General features: G+C 38.8%; 1 protein-coding gene across 1 annotated transcript in view; it reads right to left on the reverse strand.

Moving 5' to 3' along the window:
* rbm20 (RNA binding motif protein 20) overlaps positions 1-13,241 on the reverse strand; it is a 45,468-nt gene extending 32,227 nt beyond the window's left edge. Inside the window, exon 1 of the mRNA XM_061066943.1 lies at positions 13,120-13,241. Within this exon, the coding sequence (XP_060922926.1) occupies positions 13,120-13,241 (122 nt within the window). The remainder of the gene's footprint in view (positions 1-13,119) is intronic.
* Between the last annotated feature and the right edge of the window lie 11,745 nt (positions 13,242-24,986).

The following is a 24,986-nucleotide window of genomic DNA, read 5'->3' on the forward strand; positions in this document are numbered from 1 at the left end:
GATCTGCACCAAAATATAATGGGCTATTTTTGGGTCATGTCCCAACTGGAACAATTTATTTCTATTTTATTATTATTGTTAATTAGCAAAGGTAAACATTTTAGGAAACGATCAGGTTTATCACCCAGCAACACAATTTGTTGAACTTGCCAGTTTCTTGCCACATGACTGGTTGATGATACATCTGTCCTCTCTGGTATGAACACCAGAGAGGACGAGTCCATCGTGCTTACTGAAAGTCAGACGAACTGGAATCGGATTTGTTTTGACTAGATCCTCTGCCAAAATCTACCATCAAGAGAGATGAAAAACGAACCCGAACAACAACACTCTGCAAACCTTTCTGAGAAGCTAGACCAATGAGCAGGTGTGATCACACCTCTGGGCAGTCATCTGACCCGGTGTGGGCGAGATATATATGTGCTAACAAATCATGTACACGTGGGATGGGAAATTCAGAGATAATATTGAAAAAAGAATCAAGTGTAATAGACTGAAAGAGACAGAGAGAGTTACATAACATCAATGAGTCAAGTGTTACAATAAAATGAAGAGGATGAGTCTTTAGTCATTAACCTTATGTTTGATAACTGAAAAAACAAAGTTTAAGAGTGCAAAACATTTAAATAATAATCACAACCCCACGTAAAGACTGAGAAACAAAATCTCATTTATTTTGAGCCTCAAACTTGTTGTTACATCAACACACTGATGATGTCTGATCATCTGACTGTCTTATTCCAACAGTTTTAACTGTTTTAGTGTTGCATAAGGTTTGTGCCGACAGAAAGTGCAGTGACTCACTCCAGACCCACAGACCTATTCATGACTCACCACTGCACCCAAAATAATCATCATCATAATCCACGACAACAGCAGAGCCTGTCTGCTCACCGAGCCGTCACAGTCGAACAAAAAGAATAAAAGTTTTCAAATTGCATTCCCATATTGCTCAAGGTAATTTAGAAAAACAACAGCTTTAGTTTAAAATGTGAAAAAGCCACATGGACATCTCTGATTACTGACCGGCTACATGTAAATCTATATCAACCTCACAGAACATAAACACGTTCTCTTATTTCCTTATCCCACTTTCTCACAAAAACACAGAATAATTCTCTGATGTAAAAACATCCGATGAAACATTCAACGCACACAAATATGCTATGATGCTGCTACAGGGGAGGGGGGGGCACAGTGGGATCACCTCAGTTTATGGAAACCGTATTCATAAATGACTGCCATTAAATCATCATTTACTATTATGGTGCACAGAGTTTGGCAAAGTGACGTGGGTTTTGATTACAGGAAAGATAATACAGAGTGGGCTTGGTGACAGACTTCTCACTGGTGGCAATGTTTTCTCTTGAGAGTCTCTTTTCCGATTGCCATCCCACTCAGCCCATTTGAAGCTAATCCCTGAATGTAAATGTGTTCTAAAGTTCTGTGGGATCCCGCTGGTGTAGGATCTGTGGCTAAAGTGTGAAATAGCTGAAGGGAAGTGAGGCTAGGCTGATGTGTAACTGTATCTGCAGTGTTTCTTTAAAATAGAGTTCCTTTATTGCAGACCTTTCACTACATGCAGCACCCAGGAGACATTACTTCCTTCATTAAACTCTCCTCTCACCACAACTACTGACAGACACTGTAGATAATATAATCTATCATAGAAGTCTGCACCTATTTTCAGAGGGAGAGCTGAATACACCCTGACACAACATGATAAGATAAGCTCAAATAGTCGTGCATGAAACAGCACTAAACTAATCACAAGTAAGTAGAAACAAAATAATTAGATACAGCAGCTGGTTTTACTTGTGACTCCAGATGAGGCAGACAGTGTAGTTGGGGAAAAAAGTAGTGACAACACAAATTGTAATGTTGTGCTGATTTTGTACACCAGCACAGTGGAATTGAAATACAGCCTCACTCTGAGGTAAAACCACGGACTGTTTATAAATATGAGATGACAGTTCATCCAAAGGAAAGAGGTGGCTGGCTGCAGTTTAGGTAATAAACCCATGTTAGTGGTTGGGACATGAAACAAACTACCCATCCCATCAATTCCTTATGTATTCAAATGATTCTTGATGGTTTGGGTTTCAGACCCTCATGGTTGAATGCAATTATTGGAGAACGCTTTGTATAAAAGTGTCAACTAAATGATATGTAATGTAATATACCGCTTATCCTGGGAGCTGTAGCCAATCACAGCTGTCATAAACAGGGCCATGACACAGACAAACAACCATTCACACTCACATTCACACCTACAGTAGCTTTGGAGTCTCCAATTATCTCTAACCCCAATTTGGATGTGTGGGAGGAAATACTTAGAGAAAACCCACGCTGACAGGAGGGAAACATGCAAACTCCATACAGAAAACCCAAAGAGGAAAACTTCCTGCTGTGAGGCGAGTGTGCTAATGACCATGTTATTTTTTTATATTACATTGTTTTTAATTAATTGATAATTATTTGATGATGGAACATCATGTTTGACAGCTGAGACTGACTCGTGTGACTGACTCAATACACACTCACAATCCCTTCTGCACAGACACTGGCTCCAGTGATGTCAAAACTACACTGTAGTCGCATCCCCAACCCAAGTTAACATAAACAAAATCAAATTAATTATATATAATATTCAATACATGGCCACAAATCCTTTAAAGCCAAAGACTGCATGACGTCACATATTTGTGATGCTCAACAAGCTCTGTGCTACATCCTCGTTGTTGTTCTTCTCTTGGGCTTTTGGTCCAAAAATTATTCCATTGTCTTTGTATTTATATTTTTCAGATTTTTGTCCTGTTGGACTGTGCTAAAATAAGGTCATTTGAATGAAACTTTTATCAATGTCCTAATATTTTCTGACTGGAAGGTGTGTAATACATAGAAAGAGTCATGAACAAACAATCTCTCTTTTTTGTATCTTGACACAGGAAACAACAACCTGACTGTCAACAACTCCACACCTCAGCGGATCTGTTCACCTCCTTCTCTTGTTGACAAAGACTGGTCACACAATAAATACACAATGCTCCACCGTAGATATCAGACATTATTATGCGTTAGTTGAGCTGTAAATGTATCTATTAACCCCATACTCTGACTAAGTTTTATTCCCAGTTCACCTGCTGGTAAATGGAGGTGGGGATGGCTGGGTGACTGTTTGACGTGGGGATATGTCATATCTGATAATCGATACACTGTGCACCTGGTGCCTCTTCAGAAAGCATCTGCTCTGAATGTGCCAGGGTTTATACCTGCTGCCTCAGCCCGGCAACTCAGAAGTGAGATAACCAATAGGAACGGTTCAAACTGCAACATGAGCCAAGCACATTACATGACTATCTTAATAGCATCACAAATCACAGCGTCTTTAAGCCGTCACTCATTGCAAAGTCAAATACATATACGAGTGTGAACATTGTTGATTGGTCTCCAGTAATAAATGCATAATAAACACTGTGAAAACACTAAGACAGTTAATTAGACTAAGTAGGACCGATGTTGGAAGAGGACCTTCTTTGATGTAATAGCACATCTATGTCCTCGTAAGAAACTGCTGACCTTAGACCCATAAATCTGGATCTGTATGACAAGGTAAGGCGATACATGTAAAAGCTCATTTTAGAACTTACATATTGTTTTACATACCCAAAAACAAACAAGTCTGTGTCGTAAGGCCTAAGTACTTCATACACATAAGACATGTAAAACATTAACACTGAATAATCATACAAGGCCTGGCATCAATAAAACATCCTTATATTATTACAGAGAATATTTTGGTGATAGTAATAAAACTTAATAGGGAAGTGTGTGTGTGTGTGTGTGTATGTGTGTGTTTGCATGTGCGTTCCTAATCCGCTAGCTAGCTACACTGTCCACTGACAGTCCTACTTCCTGCTATTTCCTACTAAAAAAATTGAGCCCACGATGAAAGAGATGCCAAACTCTACTGTGCTGCTCTCTTAACATTGTGTTTGCAGGATACACAAAGGTAAACTATGAGGATATATGCCAAAGGTAGCACAAACCGTGCGAGCCAACATGCGTGCTCACAGTAAATCAGCCATAGCAACTAGAATGGCACTCAGTAGAGCGCATGCTTCCTCCAAGGTCCCCCAGTCCCCTTATGAAACCACATTTTAATTCACTGGATCTACAGGTGAAAACATTGCCTCATTAGCGGAGGTAACTTACATTTCTTCCAAAGTAAACTCTTCAGGGTGAAAGCATAAGCTGTTATACTTAAAAGAACGTGTGCTTACAACATTTGTGTGAGTATCACACTTGGATGAATTACGTTGAACTGGGCCAAATTAATTTAGATAACACATTAGGACAGTTTTAATTTGTTTTATTTTTACAATGATTTGATAGTTGATCTTATTGTTGATAGAGCTACTCCAAAGAAAATATGTTCTGGCAACCTTAACGAATAAAACATAATATTAAAAAGTTGACATATTCTGTGGACAAACTTATTAAGCTTGTGGGAGGACCATACTACAAGGGTCAACTTCAATTTCACTCATACTCATGAACCATAAAAGCTCAAAAAATTAAACAAACAAGATTAATAACAGAATGAAAAGTGGGAGAAAGTCTTAGAGAGTGACGATGCTCAAAACAACCAGTGAATGCTCAGTAAATAGTCTGTACGTCCCAGTGGAATCATGACTGTTTACCCGGATGGCACATTAGGTGTGTTGCAAGGCATCCGTCAATATTATATGTGAGGTGGGGATTGGGAGGAGACACAGCCTTGGCCCTAAATTGCCACCAAGTTACATCACATAATAAGAGTTATGAGAAGGCTTGACATCATATTAGCCATTTAATTCAGCTAAATCCGGGACCAGCTGACTTACTCTCCTATGGGAGTATAATTAAAGGCTTAGTGAAAAGACAAACACAGAAATATCTCCCTGCTCTGCAGCGGTTAGCAAACACAATCAGACACTGTGACTCTGCCTACTGACGTCAGGGTGGGTGAATCACATTTCACTCACAGATCATTTATCTGATGATTATGAATAATTATAGGAAGGTAATTATCACCCCTCACCTCCCTACTGCCTGCCATGGTGTTCTCTCTCTATCTCTCTCTCTCTCTCTCTCTCTCTCTCTGGGCTCAGAGAGTGAGCTTGGCATCTCTGCTATTAGGGACCTATACATAGCCTGACCCCTGCTGATGAGACAGGAGGGCACTCGCTCATCTACACCCTGACAGTGATAGAATTCAAGCCCTAATTCAATAATCACAACCAGTTCAGCTTGTTTGATTTATGCAAACAACTATCTTACAATCAAAGTACAAAGTTAAATTCACCCCTTCACATAGGAGAGACAATATCTGCTGACACTGTGTGTCCATGTTTCAGTCTGCCTGCGCACATTCCTCTCTATACATTCCCTGCCTTCTCCAAGACAAGACGGGATTGTACTAAATTATCACCATGCAGTTACATAAATTCACTGTCAACAATACTTCGTGCCCCGATTAGTTTATGTGTTGCCTGCTCTAGCATTCCACAGACACACACTCATACACAGGTACACATGTATATGCATCACTAACAGATACAAAAATAGATGCATCAAAATAAAGAAAAACAAATAAATGATGTGTCTAGTCATATTTGCTAGAGCTGCCCAATTAAAATCGACATGTTTAGTGAATTTTGAATTGTTAAGGCCAAATAAAGCTTTAGAAAGGCTACTGAAATGTATTTTTGATCATTTGAAAATGGCAAATTAGTTTTTTTGGTTATTTGTTTAAATAAATGTATCAAAAATAATTATATGAATGTGTCAAATGTCTCCCCTGAGCCGCCATACAAAGAAAATCTCAGGGTGGTGGACAGGCAAGTAAGAATGTGTCTAAACGCCATGGTGTCTATCAAAAGTTTATGTTTTTAAATGAAAAATATATAATGGACAGAAATAGATAAATAGCATGAAGACAAATCCATTCCTTTAATTGGTTTGTTAGCACACTATCTTTTACTGACCCTGTGTGCGTGTGTGCTGCACCTGTTTGTGACAGAGTACATTTGATTTCTTGTATTCCGGCCTTCTCACCATGTGGACGAAAGCAGGATGCCTTTGGGGTGAGCACACGTGTTGCAGCCTCCCCTGGCTTCAGCTGTCGGTGCCGGCCTAACAGAGCAAAGCAGTGTGACTGCGAGGATCTTACGACAGGAGGTGGCTTTATGTCTGAACTAAACACCCCACTCTCCTACTGTTTAGCCTGCAGGGCAACATGCATTAAGTTCTGTATCCTAATTCATTGCTGTGTCTTTAAAGCAGGCTGATATGAAAGCAGAGATTTGTATCTATTAATCAGGAAAATAGCACGAGTTCGATTCTGACATACGATACCAAGGAGGTTATGTTTTCTGTCTTTTAGCAGGATGACGTAAAAAGCAGCAGAACTGATTTTCGTGAAACTTTGTGGAGGATCAGGGACCGAAAGAAAAGCACATTAACATTCAGAGCAGATTCGATAAACAGGGCGGGTCAAGTAACTTTCTTAAACATTGTAATATGTTCGTTTGAAAATACTATCTTCATGGAAACAATCTGTCAAGTATAGAGTGGTAAAATCTGAACAGTTCATCAACTGCCTTGTCGTCCATGCTGAAACATTAACAGCAACAGCTGATTATTTTTAATTATCCCCAGATTTCAGTTAGAGCTATTAAACTGCACAGTGTTAATGTATCCCACATGAAAAATGTTCCTTTTAATTTGTTTATGTTGTTAACAATATTCTAAATGAAAGTTTTCATAGTTATAGTTATAACATAAAGTTTACTGTCCACATGGATCCTTTACTGTGTGAAAACAATGTCTCTAGGAGCTTCGTCACCCTGGACTGGACTGTCAAAAGCAAGCAGTCTGTAACATAAGCTATTCTCTCCATCTCTTATAGAGATATATCACATATAGATGTCTAATCAACAATGAGAAGCAGAGGCCTCCTACGTGTCCTTGTCAGAGGAAAATAGCTCAGCAGTGAAAGTAGAGACAAGATCTCAAAACAGGATCTGACTCACTTGTGACTCATGAGACCAAATGAGGGGATTAATTATAGTGATTTCAAAGTGCCCACACACCCGAGCCTACCGACACTACCTGATACTTCACAGTACCTGATCAACCAAAGAAAGCTATAAACTCAAAAGGGAATATTTAACACAACCTGTTTTATTCCATTAAAATAGTTAAACTACTCTCTCACTGACAAATCTGCCTTTTTTTCTGATTGAAGGTGGAAAAACAAGATTTACATACAGTGTTTAAAAAAAATTCTTCTACAAACGAAAAGAAAGAAAATGGCGTTTGTGCCCAATAATGGGATAACTGAGCTACGATTACAGAACATCACGGAAAAACCTTGCATCCCCTTTTCATTACTGTCACAGGAAATTATATATTATCCATGCAGAATAGAAGAAGTGTTACATTATAGCTATGTGATGTACCTGTCATTGACGAGAGCTGTTTGATGAACAAACAACACAAAACAACCCAAAGCAGAGCTTAGTCTGAGCTACAGCAGAGTGTCCCTGCCTTCTCACCCAACAGCAGAGATATCTTTATCAAAACATGAAGCTCGGTGTGTGTAACAAATAGTGAAGTGGTCTATCATTGGCAAATGTTCAAGTATTTATCTGTTCATGGGAGAGAACGGTTAGAAAAATTTATGACGTTACATTATAAGAATATGATCACAATATCATCTAAGTAAATTCAATCTGTTTTCAATAATACAGCAACTACAGATTCTGTCCCATTTCTGTCCATCAGTCTTTCTACAGGAATGACATCTGGTCTCAGGAGCCTTGCATGAGGGAATTGATCGGTCCTCACACATAACATGGGTCAGAAAAATAGGTACAAGATGCAGTTTTATTTTTTATTTAAAAATTAATTCTGTAAAGAAATAACTGACTAACTTCACAGACGCTATGCTATGCGCACACATGGAGAATTTAAGATATTTACTATTATTGAGAAAATGTCACACTTGGACGTTTGTATCATTTATTAACAAGTGTTGCAGCCTGCACGGCACTGCATTATCCTCCCTTCAAATTTAGATTGTTGTTCACACCAAGCTTACAAATACTGCCGGCTCATATATTTAAGCGTCAATGACAGTGAAGGTACTGAGGACAATGCAACAGCTTGTCAAAGTTATCTGCAAATATCACTGTCGACAAACACAGAGGGGAATCTTTCAACAATATTGTCTCTGCTATCTTTCAATGTAGAGCAGTGTATAAAGACATATAAGCCTCCTTAACTCTGTCCACTGTCATTGTTCCAGATATTAAGACTCGTTAAGTCGACCAACTCAACGCCATGCGAACCCTTATGCACCAAAAGACTCTGTGGTGCAGGATGAGAACCAGACAAATATCTGCAGCACAGTTGTTTATGTTTACTGATAAAATCATCACTAGGTTGAACAATATCCAGCAAAACAGTCAAATGGAAGTCAAATACAAAACTGACTAAAAACAGTTTTATGACGTATGCAATAATACAGTAGATCAGGAAAACGATGGAAGCTGCAGTAGGAAACATTTCAATACTTGTATTTTAGCAGCTTGAATCCAGGATGTAATAGTGTTTTTATGAACATGTTTAAAAGACTGTAGGCTCTATGTTTTGAGAATATGTTTGAATTTTTTTAAATAATCATTGTGTCCATGATGTTTTGAATTAACAGAACTTTTGAAGAGCTTAAAAAAAAAGACTATCCGCCATGTTTATTTAATCACAAAGTTGGTATCAGAATAAAATATTGTTCAATCAACCATAAATCGAATGGCGTATTGTGCAAATACAATTTTGGGCGTCATGAATCAAAATGGCTAATATAGTTAACTAAGCTTTACATTACATTGTTTTTATATTACATTGATTTGAGCTTTTGTCTTATTGACAATAAGTGCATTCAAACCTTAGAGGAACAAGAACTAGAAGTCGCCCTAATTATTCCACATAAATGTGAAGTTAATCTTTAGCTGTTACACTGAATCACATTGAGTCATAGTACAGTGATATTGAGGTTTATGTACCCCCACAAGCTAGACAAGTTCACTTGTTTATGTTTTATACATCAGCATTATGCTGATTTAATGATCTGATTACAGGATGCACCATGAACTTGACTTATGTCTCTGTCATGGGGGACGCCAAAATGGCCATGGCAACTATGAGGCCTCAGAGGTGCCTGTCTGGTGCTATGCAACTGTCAGCCGTTTAACATCAAGATTAGCCGCAGTTGCTGCCACGTGTCAACACAGCAATGAACACATGCTTAAGGTGTGGGTGGGGGAGGGAGATAGTTGTAAGACAACAGGGGGTGACACAAAATAAAAACACAATGGCTGAAAGCAAATGGGGGACACCTATGAGTGAGGCCTGGACACAACCAGTCCACTGCCACTCGTAGCTGTGCTGATACTGGCTGCTGCTGGAGAAGAGATAACATCTCGTCCCTGGGGCAGTGAGGATTTCATGTTAATACCACAAAGTCCCCCTAATGGTGTTTTAAAAATGGCAGCCACGCTGAGTGTTGTTTATACGATTCCTTTCCTTTTCATGCAACCGCTTGGGATAAACTTTTGAGCTGTTGAGTGAAAGAAAAAAAAACATCAACATCCCTCTCTGAAATAACACAATTAAATACTCATGGCATTTATTTTGCTCAGCCTTGTTCAAACAAATGCCACAGGTTTCAAAGAAGACCCCTACTGTCACAGAGCTGTAAAGCCTGCTCACTAATCAGTCGTCACATCTAAGTCCAGACAAGCATGTGGCCAGAGCCATGTGAAGTCCGTCAAATTAGCTCTTTCTAATGGGAGAGGTCTGAAACTCTCACCTTGCCAGTCAAATTGAGTTACCTATGGGGATACGTTCCAATATTTATAAATACTTAACCACATACTCAGACAGACAGAGATAGAGGGGCAGACAGAGAGATCAATGTGGCCTCTTTCCGTTGTTTTTGTGATATGACCATAACACAAGTGTTATTTCATTTTTACACCTAGTTTTACAAAAGGAAAGCTTTACAACTTCACAGATTTACAGCAGAAGGCAGCTTTTTATTACACTGGGTGTCATAAAGGCAATATAACAACATTTGGTGCCTTTAGGTTAAGTCAATAAACGAAGCTGCAGCTTTCCGACACCACAGTTCAAGAAGAGAAGAAACAGGTACGCACAAATAAGGATAGAATTATTGGCCCAAAACTACAATTGGGTGGGATCTACCATTCCTTTGACATTTCCACAAGTTAGTGTACTGATGAGGGGCTAGAGGGACTTTGGTCTGCTGAGACAACTTTCCCCCCTATGACATAGTGATATAGAGCCAGCAGGTGGGGACGAGCACTAAGACGTAAAGCAGGAAAACAAGGGAAAGTATGAACCCTAATGTGAAAATGATTAGGCAAAACATGTTAGCCATGCTTAACTAATCTCCCTGACCACGAATCTGTTGAAGTACTCATCACTGGACCAAAAGAAAAGCAGGATTGTCAATCCACAACTCGGACCACCTGGGTCCTTGGGTCGCATTAGTCATCATACCACATGTCTTGGTCTCGTCTTGCTCGCCTGGGTCCAATATAAGCCGCTACATTCACAAGATCAATAATATTATGTTATTTTAACAGCTACCAGTGTTTATTTTTTCACAGATTTACACAGTGGTACGTTTACTTAACAGCCACATCGACAAGAATGCATAATGCACCAAACCCACAATAACTATATAAAAAGTCTTAACAGATCATTTTAGCCTTTTACCCTATTTGTTTTTTTGTTTAGTTTTTTAGATAATTCACACCAGATTTTTTTAGATTATCTGCATTATACTAATACTAATTACACTCGAGGTGAGTACTGTGGTATTTAAAAATCGGATTTAAAAAACAGTTTCTAGATATGTATAGATAACCTGATGTAACACATTCTTAACGCTTTATGTCTTGTATTCTGCATTGTACTCGCAAATCACTTCCTTTATGCGATTAGACACATTCAGAAATGAATACAACGGACACCAGATGGCATCTTCAGAGAATGAAAACAAAGAACAGGTTTTATGATGCTTTCCCGTAAGAGCAGAACAAAATAAATTAAGACCCAACATTATCCTGTAACAGAATGCAAATGAACGAAAATACCTTGACAGGTGTTGAGAAAGCTCCTGTGATCACAAAGAACGCACTGAAAATGTATTTGATAAATATTTTTTATGATTTTATCTCTAATTTTCTTTTTTGTTTTGATTCACCTCAACATTTCTCTAATTTCTGTCATTATACAGAGAAAGTCTGAGCCTAATTGGGAGACAAAAAGAAACTTCACTTAATTACCAGGTAAAAAGAAACGAACATATATAAGCTACTCCACTGCAGGATAAATAAATGTTCTGATGACTTGCATGAATATGTTTGTAATCAATTAGTTTATACATCAACCTTTATCAAATCTAGAGACTGTTGTTTCTGTAGAGATTGTTAAAATGTGACAAATCAGTTATTAATGATACTGAACTATATTTAAAAAACTGACTGGATTTACTATATTGTAAATCTACAATACTAAAGCCAATGAATAAACTAGAGTGTAACTGTAAATTATAAGTAGCAGTAACAGTACAGTTATAATGGCCTAATTTTACACACTTGTGTATTTGGCCTTTAGCGGTTGTGTGTGAACGGACAAAAATATCTAACGGAAGAAATCTGATTAGCTGATACAATATTTTTCGGAAAATCCTGCTGACAAAGCAGAGCGTCCATAAGTTATTCATGATCTAAATAAAGCAGCAGGTTTAAATCCATGTTGGGACTTTTACTTTGTTATTCAGCAAATCAAATTGAACATGCCACTAACACAACATACAGAAAATATACAATCACTTTGTGATCTTATTCATTATCTTCTCTGTGTCTATGACAAATCGTTACTCAGTACTTTTACCTTAAAGTACACAGTTCACGACGCATCAGGACAGCAAGTCCTGTCTTAAATACACACAATCTGACATACTACAAATTGCATGCATGTTCACATTGCTCTTTGCTAATGTCTAAATAAAAATGAATCAGTCCTCATCAAAAATAAACTCTTCAGAAAAAAGTAATATTGCTTACATTTGCAAAATACAATATAGAGCTCTGATTTTGCATTAGCATTTATGGCACTTTTTGCTTTTGGATTATAGCTAAAATATGGGATATGAAAGGTTTTGAGTATAAAGTATTTTAAAAACTCACACCATGTAAAAGCGTTGACACACTTAACATGGGGCTTTGACGTGTTTTCACAGCAAGAGGCCTAATGACTTTACAGCATGCATTTTGTCCAACATGAATTAAGCGGTCTTATATCGGACATAATGGAAACCATTATATGTAGTATATTTGCCAGTGTTTAACAAAGTTCAAACAACAAATAATAACAAATCAATTTATGTTCATTACTCCAAATACCATTCATACCCCTATAGTCAAATATGCTAAATGTGAGATGACATCGCAACAGGCAGTAAAATTATTAATATTAAATATAAAAAAGTTTTTGGCCAGTTTTGAAGCCTTATATGCTGAGTGTGCTTTTAAATACATCTTATTTTTTCGTTAAAAGTAAGACATTTAAAAAGTTTTACACACTTGATTTACTTCTCTTTCACATGACATTTTTTTTACTTTAACAATAGAGATGTTTACCAGTATGTTCAACTCCACAGTGCTGCATAAATAGTCCAGTGCTTCAAGGGAAGAATCCAAATACTTTGTTGTTGATAAAGACATCAAATTCAGACCAGACAGAGTGTGGGACATTTCGTGCAGGTGGACATTCCAGTGCAGATGTAATTCATTGTCCATTAATACTCCCGACCAGCACAGCTACTCTAGAAATGTGTGTATTCATCAATGGCATCACTCAAATCCCTGTGGAACAAATGCATTTTTCATACAGCCATGTGAGCAGACATGTGCCTGCCCTGCCCTGTGCACAGCAATGTACACGACTTCTGATTCGGTGTTGGACATAATTTCCTCTTACCTCTGCAAGAGTTCACCCGATGTCTCAGGTGGATATCCGCCACTTTGTCCTTTTCCCAGCATTTTTGTATGGCCTTTCTTGAGACTGTCAGTGCTACTCGTCCGATCCCAAGATTGCTGCATGGCAAAACAAACTCCCTAGCACCACCTGCAGCCTTCACACCCCGACCCCCAAAAAACACCCCCCTCAAAAATAACTACCACGATCCCAAGACAGCAAATCCTGATGAGGCAACTTTCTCTAGCCTGCTCTGGTTCTCTCTCCCCTCACTACATGGACAGATGACAGAAAGGCCAGCAGGCAGGAAGAGAGCGGCTGGTGAGCACTTCAGCAGGGGCTCTTCCACAAAGCTACTCCTGATCGACAGCAACAAAGCCAGCAAAGCCCCTTCAGCCTCTCCGCTCCAGATCTCTGTCCCTGTCCACTACGCCATATACACTCCCAAGACTTTTCTTCACTTCCCCTTAGCTGTCCAGTGTCAAATCAAAGCAGAGTCTCTTCAAAGGGAAACAGGAGGCTGACTGAGGGAAGTTAAAGAGGGAATAAAAGAGAGGTGGGCTCAGGGGACGGCACGAGGGGGGGTGAGTTGAAAGAGACCAACTGGGAGACCCAGCACGGGACAGCTCCACACGGCACAACAACAGGGACACGAGAGTCCCACCGGCCACTGTTGATTATCACCTCTAAAGTCACACACAAACATACACCCACAGACACACGCACCCTCGCATAGTCTGGCCAATGGCGGGATGCACTGGGGTTCTGGGAATGCCATCAGTCACTCGGTGGGTGTCTATATTAATTTAGCTGCTGAATCATTGGAGGAGTCCAGTCTCCAGCCACTGGAACACAGCGTTGGATTATTCACATTTTGAAATAGTCTGGGGTTTCAAATCTGTGAGCCAAAAGGCAGGGCTGTTCGATAGTAAATCAGTGAAAGGGGGGAGAACAGCAATGAGTGGTAGCACATCACTAATCCTTAATCGTAAACTCAAAAGGAAGAGACTCTTTAGGTCATTTAGTCATTTGGTAGAGGGGGTAATATTGTGAATGGGAATCAAGACTGTATTTTAAGAATCAGCTGGATAATCTTAGTTTTACTTTCTTCTGACGGCTGAAACAATATAACAGAAAACATGTCTACATCCAGAATAAAAGCAGTATAAACCATAAAACCTGTGAAGCTACTTGCTTTGATTTGAGATTTTTAACAACCTAACATCATCAAGTAAATCATAGTAAGGATAGATAGATTATACACATTCATTTGTTCATAAAAAAGTAATTTGGCTAATTTGTTTTAACCTTGAAATCACATTACATTACATATAATTTAGCTTTTATCCAAAGCAACTTCGAATAAGTGCATTTAACCATCAGTGCTACATGTAAGTGTAAGTTTAAAAAAAGCTCTGTGGCTGGAGTTTACACAACAAGCATTTTATGGTGTAATCTGAGGTTTGGACATCTCTCCTGGGGTTTTAAGAATCAACGTAAAAGGAAAAAAGAGACTGACTGGTGGGAAATAAGATGATCTCTGAGATCAGCCAGAGACTAGGCTGTCACACACACACACACACACACACACACACACACACACACACACGCACACACACACACACACACACACACACACAAACACACACACACAGACATGTGCATACTCATTCAACACACATGGTTAATGAGTATGTCGCTAGCCTGCTAATAGCTAATGCCAGTTGATTTGGGGCAGATAAACACAGACCGCACACACAGTCTCAGACAAGAACAAAGAGCGATCAACTGATCACACATTACTGAAAATAAAAGTGTGAGTAAGTTGGGACATATCATCGCTTAGAGAAGGCTCAGTCATGCAGCTCTCGACTGAAAAATAATTTACCTGAGAATAAGGGTGCAAAAAAGTGGGTGTCCTTTACTGTTCCTGTATATTATTCAGTCTTGACCTTAATTATTCCTGCTCATATCTCACAACAAGCTGCCTCCCAGCACTGAACAAGGGTCTGAATTATCAATTTGTTAAAACAGAGGGTATCTAACAGGTTCCATACTGACAACACCCAGGAAACTCACTACGCATTGTGTGCGAGCGTGCATGCATATATCCATGTGACAAGTCTACATAACAATCCCCGCCCGAACACTTATTTTTGGCCCTGGGAGAAAGCAGATACCACTGTAGCATGAAGGGGTTTCTATAATGGTGTATGCCTGGATGACTCAGTGTGAAGCATGGCAGTAACAGATATAGATCACAATTAAACCGTTTGTCCAGGGAATCTTTCAATCTTTTAAAACCATCAAACTCCACGTCTGCGACACAATAAATTACCAACACCGACGTTCAATTAAAATACAGTGTCACTTCTCTACTGAACCAAGGTAGAGATTTAAGTCACTTAATTTAGAAATTCATGTTTATAGAAAATAAAATATAAAAATATTGGACACTATGTTAAATTTGAAGCAATTCAAAGCATGGTAAAAGACAACCATGTTAAAGAACTTTACAGTCATTCATCTGAGTGAGTCTCTATCAGCCTGGGCACAAACGAAGATCCTCATGTGTATGGTAGTTGTAGTCCATCAGAATACACATAAAGCCTCCTCACTGCTCTAAAACTGCTCTCTCAAACAACATTTCCCATGATTCACTGATGCACTCCCACCAGCTAACATTAGCACAGTCATATGAACTAAGGACACGCTGCGAAGTGATCTGTCGTATCCAGTGTAGCCAGCTGTGGTCGGAAAGCCGAGTTAGTGGGAGTCATTTTTTGATGATGAGGAGTGTTGTCAGGAGGAAGGAATAACAGAGAACATAACGATTACAAAAGTGAGTTAAGTCCGAGTTGTGGCATCTCATTACTCAGAGCAAGTCAGGTCTCAAAGACTCAGCTCTCAATGGCAAAATAATCTGGGTATGAAGATAGGTTAGCAAACAAGTGGTGGACCTTTACTTTTAAGTATAACATTTCTTTTCAAATGTGTTTAAATTTCTATCTTTTAACTTATACATCTACAGTACATGTTACTTTTGTTGTATTGTGCTTTTTACCTAAAATTATTTACTCTATATATGGCAATTATTCTTTTGAAGAAATGTAATTTACACAGATATGTAATTTACACAGAAATGTTATTTACACAGAATACCAGAGTATTCTACTTAATATCCAACCTCTCTAACTAAAAATAGGAATTAAAAACCCTGCTAGCTAGACTTGGAGATTTTAATTGACAGGAGAAGTTGGATAGGCTGATAAAATAAATGAATGACTTTGACTGTCTGAAATATATTTAATTTCAGTGTCGAAGACACTCATTTTTAATGTATTTTTGGAAATGATGACAAGCTAGGGCTGGGCAATAAAACCAAAACAATAATAATAGCAATGGCAACACGGGCAACACACAACAGCAGCTTGATCCTATAACAAAGTCCGATATATAGTGATATAACGGTTGTGCATAGTGTAAGCGCAGAGAGGAGGTAAAACACATAAATGATTAACACAAAATGTAAAATCACAACCTTCACTCAGGAGCAAAAATCAGTCTTTAAACATAAAAGAAACAATAATGTGACATTTTGTGATAGTTATCAATATTGACTGATATGAAAATCTTTATTTTACTTTAATTGTGTTCCATATTGCCCAGTCCTATGACCGAATTTAAAGATCTGAGGCCAGGACTTTGTATTTGTAGGTGTGTGCATGTGTCTGGATATAAGACTGCAGGTCATGTGTCCAAATTGGTATGTGCGGATCTGAAATGAGTGCAGTATATCTTACCATGCATGCAGTCATTAAGAGGAAATTGAGAGGTATTTAGAGTGTTTTTAGTTTTACAGGGATAAAGGGAACACATTTTTGTCCTAATCTTGCTGGATGAATAATGTAATGTCAACACAAGTTCTCCATATCAGTATCACCATTATGTTTTGGGACAAAAAAATTCTGTGAAACAAAGAAACCAAAGCAAATCCATACGATTCGCCAAATGCTGAAACAAGACTGTGCGGAGTTAAGCACAGCTCCCTTTTCCCAGCGATCGGTTTTCCAGAAAATGCTCCCAGTGCAGCTGAGAGGGCTTCATGCAGCAGGGCGTTCCCATGAAGGGGGGAATGTTTATTTTGCAGAGGATTTAAGCTGACATGTGTGAAACCATTTAGCAGACTTAGTCTGTTAATTAAAAGCCATCTAATTTTCTACCTTTAGCCTCATTACAGTGAGACCTCTATGAGAACTGAGCAGGCCACATTATGTGACAAGTTAACACTCAGAAATGTATTAACGTGCACATGCAACACACACATCAAGTCAAGGTCAAACGTGGCTTTGGTCATTGCATGAGAAGATGGAAGCTATTTCAGCAGGCTGTGGGTGTAACATACCCCAATGTACCGAAGTATTTATTAGGTTTGGGGTTGAATTGGATCATTTTAATGAAAATAAACAAAAACGTTTCTTTATAATTCATTAAAAAAAAAAATAATAATAATCTGAAGAAATAGAGATGAGTATTGAAAGTGTAAAATGGAAAATAACAGTATTTAAATAGTCCTAGAAAGTAAGGGCATGCAGATTTAATTTTAGGGTGTTTAAATCCAGAAGCTGCATGACATAAAACTTCACTTTTACCAATTTAACAACTTGGCCAACCGCACGCAGCACATGCATATACACAGTCAAGAGGACAGAGACAGGAATCTACATTCAGGAATGTTCATCTAAATCACTACAAAAAGAGACTTTGACAAAAGTCGTTTACAGTGGAGCCACTGGTGCCCTTGTGGCTAACCCAGACATCAGAGAAGTTATGACCTGCCATCAGCATTTGGCCAAGGATCTAGAGAGCACGTGACCTCATAAAACCAGCTTAAAAAAGGAATGAGGCACCAGCAATCACTGACAACAACAGCCTCTAAATTCCATTGTTCACGACGGGGCAGCAGTTGCATTTTTTTTATTGACGAACTAAAATTACACAGTGACACGTGGCATACGGAATGACTATTGTCCAATTGTGTTTCTGCTTTTATGAAGGGCAAACACAAAACGGTCTGCGTTAAACAGCCAAAAGTAGAAGCAGGTTTATAAACACTTGATGCTTCACTGACATTAACAACACTGTGACCAGCAGTGGAAACCACATCAGATCCTGTGCAGAGGGTTTTCACCCCAAAGCTGACGAGTTCTGAACAGCTGAGAGGATAGAGTTTGTTAACACGCTCACAATTTACAGACTTGAACTACTCTTACAATACATTAACAAGCATATAACTAAGTGAGGAGTCTTTAAAAAACAGTCTCGTAAAGAAAAGAGATTAAATGGCCATAATAATTTTCTGATATTCAAAAGTACAGAGAGCTGACTGAGTCAATATCAGCTGAAATTGAAATGACCATTTCAATCCACTGATTTAACAGTTTATAAGATTCACCTATCAGCTAAAACTAATGTAGGGTTATACATCAGTTAAACACATCAGTAGAGATTCAAATTTAAGGTTTTCAATTTAAAACTATTTGATAAATCGAGGATGTGGTTTGTTTAGCTCACTGATATGAAATAAATGGATAAAATAATAAAACACCAGTGTGTATAACATAACACATGAAGTCAATGGACACCTTTCCTAACAAAAGTTGAATGTGTTCCAAGCAATATACTAAAAAGTGATGTTTGGAAAGTAACGTTCAAAATCACAACTACCGCTTAGAACCAAATGTAAGTGATAGAATGAGCCGTTAAAATAACAGCTCCCCATCTCCTAAGGCCTGGAGCCTGGTCCATCAGTGAAACCAGGGGCCGGGTCGTCTGGTGACCTTTGGTTCCATGGGGTCTGAGCCCGGGGCCCCCTGCTGAGCTCCTGGAGCCCAGCGGGGGTTAATGTCTGTCCACCTGTCAGCAGTTTGGTGTCAGCTACATAAACATCACTCTGAGAGCGTCTCTTCACACAAAGCTAATCACATGATTTAATTAAAACTCTCGCTCGCTGTTTTGATTCATATTGTTTCATGTACAAACAACCAGTTCTGCTCACAGTACAACTACACACACTTATGGACTGAACTGGTGGGAAATCGTATGATCCATTGACTGTACATATTATATTTAGTTTTTACACTTTATATATTAGTTTTTATTCCATTCATTTATTTGTATTTTTTGTATCCTTCCTTACACTTAAGTATTATTATCCTTTTTTTTTTTTTTTGTATTTGTATTCTTTTGTCTCGTTGCTTGTTTCTTATGTTTAGTGTATTTGTAACTTGCTCTTCCTTGAAAGGAAAAAAAAAGAAGAAAATCCAACAAACACATTTGAAAAAAAAAATATATATATATTATTATCCTTACACGTATTCTAATAATTACTTACTGATGCCTTTTTTTGACTCTTGCTGCTGTAATGTTTATTTATTAATTTTGATATAAAAATTAATATTAATTTTTATTTAAGTTATTGACCAAGCAAACAAAATGAAAAAAACCACAATATCTCAAATCTTGAATGAATATTGCAAGCTTCCCTAATGTGGGACTAATACAGAAATACCTTATCTTATCTAACCTATCTTGTCTAATCTTATATTATCTTAACATTATTGAAGTTAGAATTTCATGCAAAAATAAATATGAGGCAGAGTTCTTGGAAGTCCTTTAGATTATTTAAAACGTTCACCTTATCAATAACAGGCCTGTAAGGCTAATGTGGCTAACGAGCTAACTTCCTAGCTGACTCACCCTGCAGGATCATTAGCTAATGGAGTAGTTTACCAGGACTGTGAAGAGATGCTGTGGCTACTCAAGCTAACAGCTAATTCTCTACTTTAACTCAGGCAGGATAACTAGTTCGTAGTCACCAGTAAATCACCACACAGACACATAGACATGTTGGATACAAAATCTAGCAATGCTGCTAACTTCCAACTCTCCAGTTAGCATTAGCTGCTAATCCTTCACACACCTGCTACATGAGCCACGTGTCTAGTCCATCACAACATGGCTGAAAAACAAGTTACGCTGTTTATACAACACAACACACACATTTGACATGTTGTCTCTCCTACCTGCTCAGATAAGCATCTCCATGCAGCTCCCTAAGTGTTAGCATGATAGCACCAGCTAAAGTTATAAGCCCCTTTTTCCCTGAAGAAATTTAAATACTCTGTTTGTACTAGCATTAGCATAAGCGGCTAATTCTCGTCACTAGCTAATATCCAACATTAGCTAAGGCTAGTTTGCTAGAACTACTGTAGGGGTTCAAACAGGAAATAAAAACATTGGTAGATATGATATGAGAGTTGTGGCACGATTATATTTTTGAAAAGTTGACAGAAAGAAGTCATAATTAGAAAAAGAAGAATAGTGATTATTATTTTTATTTTTTTAATTATTTTTTTAAGTATAACTATTATTATTATTATTATTATTATTTAATTCTATTAATAATAGAAACTTATAGGCACTTATCATAGTAGCAAAATGAATAGAAATGTCCCGACCAATCAGAAGGAGCCGGACACCTCTAGGCACTTATCATTGAGGCAAAATGCCTATAAATGTCCCAATGTTGTGGTCAGGGATGTACAATATGTGGGACATTTGTAGGCACTTAATATTATAGCAAAAATGCCTAGAAATGTCCAGACCAATCAGAATGAGCCGGACACTTCTAGGCACTTATCATTGAGGCAAAATGGCTAGAAATGTCCCGACCAATCAGAATGAGCCGGACACTTCTATGCACTTATCATTGATGCAAAATGCCTAGAAATGTCCCACTCTTGTGGTTCGGGATCTGCAATACTTGGGACACTTGTAGGAACTTATCATTATAGCAAAATGCCTTGAGTTGTCCAAAACCTTATGGTTAGGGGTGTACAATACGTGGGACACTTATAGGCACTTAATAAACACATTCATTGTATTACCTCAACATACTGGCTTTCATAGTTTTAGAACAATATTTGTTTCAGATTCTTTCTGGGTTTTTTGTTGAGATTTTCCATAAACTGGATCCTTTCATTCATGAGTGCAAGCAACATATTGTAAAGTTGTAAAAAATATAGTTTTTAGTAGTCACAACAAAGATGAACAGAGGAGTTGGTCTATAATGTCCACCCCACACTGGGTCTGCTGTGGGTTGGTGTGGCAGGACTGGATTATTTCCAAATATAAAAAACAGTTTATTCAGTATTTAATCTACGTTTTGTTGTTAATTTGAAATACTTTCTTCGAAGCTGTCTGTGAATAACTGTTATTGTGGATACATGTAATACAACTTTAGTATTGTGGTGGTATACTGCAAGCAGGGGATACGACCAGACTGACATGTTTATTTGTTGCGGACCCACACAGCGCTCCACACTGAAGCCCATTTGGAATAATTGTGGGCAATGTCAAGGCCGAGCAATAAGGCCCCCCCCCCGCACACACACACACACACACACACAATCAGGGGACAGTCCACTGTGATAGGCCCGCTGTGGGCTTGGCTCTGCTGTGCTTACAGAGATTTACAGTAATGAATACGATTATTTTCCCCCAGCACAAAAAAAATGCTTATAAAATCATAACTGTCATCGGTGACTCTTTGCTTGGCCGCCTGTAACTCATCCCTCATCACCACTTCCAGGCCAGAGCTTCGGCTTTTTAGCCAGTAACACAAGGAACTTTAACACAGCCCAGAGTCACACGTCCCTAATCAACAGTGAGAGAAGCAGACAGATGACAGACGTAATGATCGGCTGACAAGCAGAATCACCAGATGGATATGGAGATGACTTTGGAGCAGCGGAGACAGCTAGCGAGTCAACCTGTCAGGCCTACGTAGCAGATGGACCACCATGAAGTGCAAGGCCACAGTCAATGTGTTCTCAGGGCCTCCTCCTCCTCCTCCTCCTCCTCTTCCTCCCCCAACCATTCTCCACCACAGTTAATGAGCACCTGCTTGACAACAATTCAACTTGTTTGGACAGTTTTATGTTTGTGTTTTATGATAACGAACCTGACTTAGGGAGCGGGTATAATCTGTTCTGATGTAGAAGTGGGCAGAATTTCTACACTGCCCACTCAATTAGTCAACATCGTCCTGTGCTGTTTGAATCTGCCAATTAAGTTTGTTTAATTCGCCCTGTTAGAATTTCCGGATTTCTGAAAAAGCTTGGTTGAATTTCCTATTGTGACGCAATATCTCTACATTTATTCATTTAATTTGTACACTAACTGGTTTCCGACCACCTAAACGTGGTCACATTGCCACAATTCATCCAGCTGATGGTTATTTATCTTATATTTGGTTAACTATTATTTTATTATTATTATATATCCTTTAAATCTTGGAAAAACAATGAATACCACCCTTGTGGAATACCACAAGTCCACGATGTGAAAAAGTGCCCACCCCAAATTTCTAATTGCCCCCCTAATCTGAGCAGCCTAGATCCGGGCCTGCTGCACATCCTGACAGGAGTGGGCAGAGAGGCGGGCGGTTGGTTGGAGAGTACAGTATAATAATATACAGACAATTTACATATTATATACAGTCGTGACACCTACACAAGCAAAAACGGTCTGTGTAAAAGACAACAGTGCAATGTGACAGTGATTTATTTTGTCTGAATCCAGCTCTACACCTCAGGGATGTGATGGAACAGGAGATGAATGCAGCTGACAAATCTGCAGAAAAGGGAAAACAATTTTTATTCTTATATTCCTCATATTCTCACCAGGTTAGAGACATATTTACCGGTTACCGTCGCTTCTAATCTCCCAGACTCCCCCACTCTTTGTACCACAAAGATGGATGGAAGCACATGAAAGTCTGGGAACTCAGCAGAGCAGATAGGCAGTGATATGGAGTGCTGCTCTTCCCAGAGCCTCATCATCTGTCAGCTGACTTGGCGACAGACAGCTGGGTGCGGGGTAGATGATATATGACGAGCAGAGCGACAGATCTGCTCTCTGCTGGCAGGCCACAGAGGGATGAGGTGTGCTGTCAGTACTGCACCGGGCGCACTGGCTGGCGTGTCGGCACACTTTTTTTTTCAACCAGATGACTGTGAGGACAGTGCAGGCCACGTGTAATGAAAGTTATCAACTGTAAAGATGGTACAACACATGAGGTACATGATGCACATATCACCCTCCTGCTTCTTTCTGGTTTTGCTGCTTGGTGCTGATAGATACGTGAATCACTCTCCCCACAATGAACATGTGACTATGCTTTGCTCGGCCAGTTTCAAACACACAACTGGCATCAAATCAGTTGAATTTAAATATTATTTGTATTAGCTATTATTTTATTATTTCATTAAAGATTCTTAAATTGCCCTGTGATGTCAAATGACATTTGGGAACCACAGTGAACGATGTAAGGACAACATACTGACCGAGGTTTGTTTTCTTTTAGTTTTTCTCTCTTTATTATCCTATTACCTGCACCAAGAACATTAGGTTTTCAACCCTGTACATTTGTTTGTTATTCAGCGGAAGTCCACACAAACTGCAGAACAGATTTCCATGAAATTTGGTGGAAAGATGACACATCGGACACCATTCAAATTTTTCATGGATCTAGACAAAGGGACATAATGTGATAGATAATAAGGGGACAGTTAGTATTCATGTTCGTTCTCTCCAATCTACAAATTTATTTGAGATTGTTTTCTTCTATAATTTACCACCTCATCACAAATATGTCTCCAGAATATGACTGGAGATTATAGGCCCTGTATATTATCTGGAAAGTCATGCTTAGAAATTACTTTTGATGTTATGCTTTTCGATATAAGAGTAATTCATTATTGATGCAATGTCTCATAAAATAACAAATCATTTTGAGTTGCATCTTGTTATTGAAAGGTGATCTACAAAGAAACTGTCAGATCGTCCTGTTTCTCTCCAATCTCAGTTAACAGGTAGATCAATTAAATTAAGGCTAATAAATAGTCATATTGCATTATCATATTTCAGTGAAATGATGCTCTCACCCAGCACGACTCGTAACATTGTGTAATTTGCATCTGACAGATAATCAGGGATAAATAGGTGACATTTACAACATGTAAATTAGTGTTCCTCACACTCATCAAGTGTAAAAATGTAAATAAATGCTCCTTAAATACCAGAATATCGCCTGTGGGAGAGAAAATGGCAGTGGAACAACAGCTGAGAACTGGGATGGGGGGGGGTTGTTATTTCTATTTTCACTCCAGAAGTGTGAATTATTTGTGGGAGAAGCTGAAGTAGAGCAGCACTGCAGAGGTGGTGTAATGTGGATCCTGATATACAGTAGAGAGCCTCGGAGTCTGAGGTGAAACGTCTTCATGGTTTTTTTGGTTTCACTCTCACTGTTCATCTGACACAAACTTCACACAAGAGCCACATCCACTCTAACCACAGAACATGGTGTCATAGAGGGAGGTATCGTGCTCATGATAACTCAGCTCTGGGTCCCTCTGCTTCCAAAGGTTAAAAGCAGCTGACGTAAGGTACCATGTGACACCTGGGGACGGGGATGTTCTGGAGGTCTGAGGTATTGCAATGAGCATCCACCAATCCAAGAAGGTCACGACCTTTCAGATACAGTATGTCAGTGCAAGGTGATGTTACACCAGAGCGACAGCTACGCCGTGCAGGATCTCCCCTGGCACGCTGCCTTTCAACAGGAGCCCTGATATCAACAGTATATAACAGAGGTGTAAAGGCTGGATAGGTTGTGCAGGATTGTGACCTTGATGCCAGATGGTTGATGACCACGTGTCTACTGTGTGTTTGTGCCGTGTGTTAAGCTGTTGTGGGAGAAGTTTCCTCGACTGGACATTTCAACACTAATTTTATATAATTTGTAT

This window comes from Limanda limanda, chromosome 2 (assembly GCF_963576545.1).
Source record: "Limanda limanda chromosome 2, fLimLim1.1, whole genome shotgun sequence".
In the NCBI taxonomy this organism is placed as follows: domain Eukaryota; kingdom Metazoa; phylum Chordata; class Actinopteri; order Pleuronectiformes; family Pleuronectidae; genus Limanda; species Limanda limanda.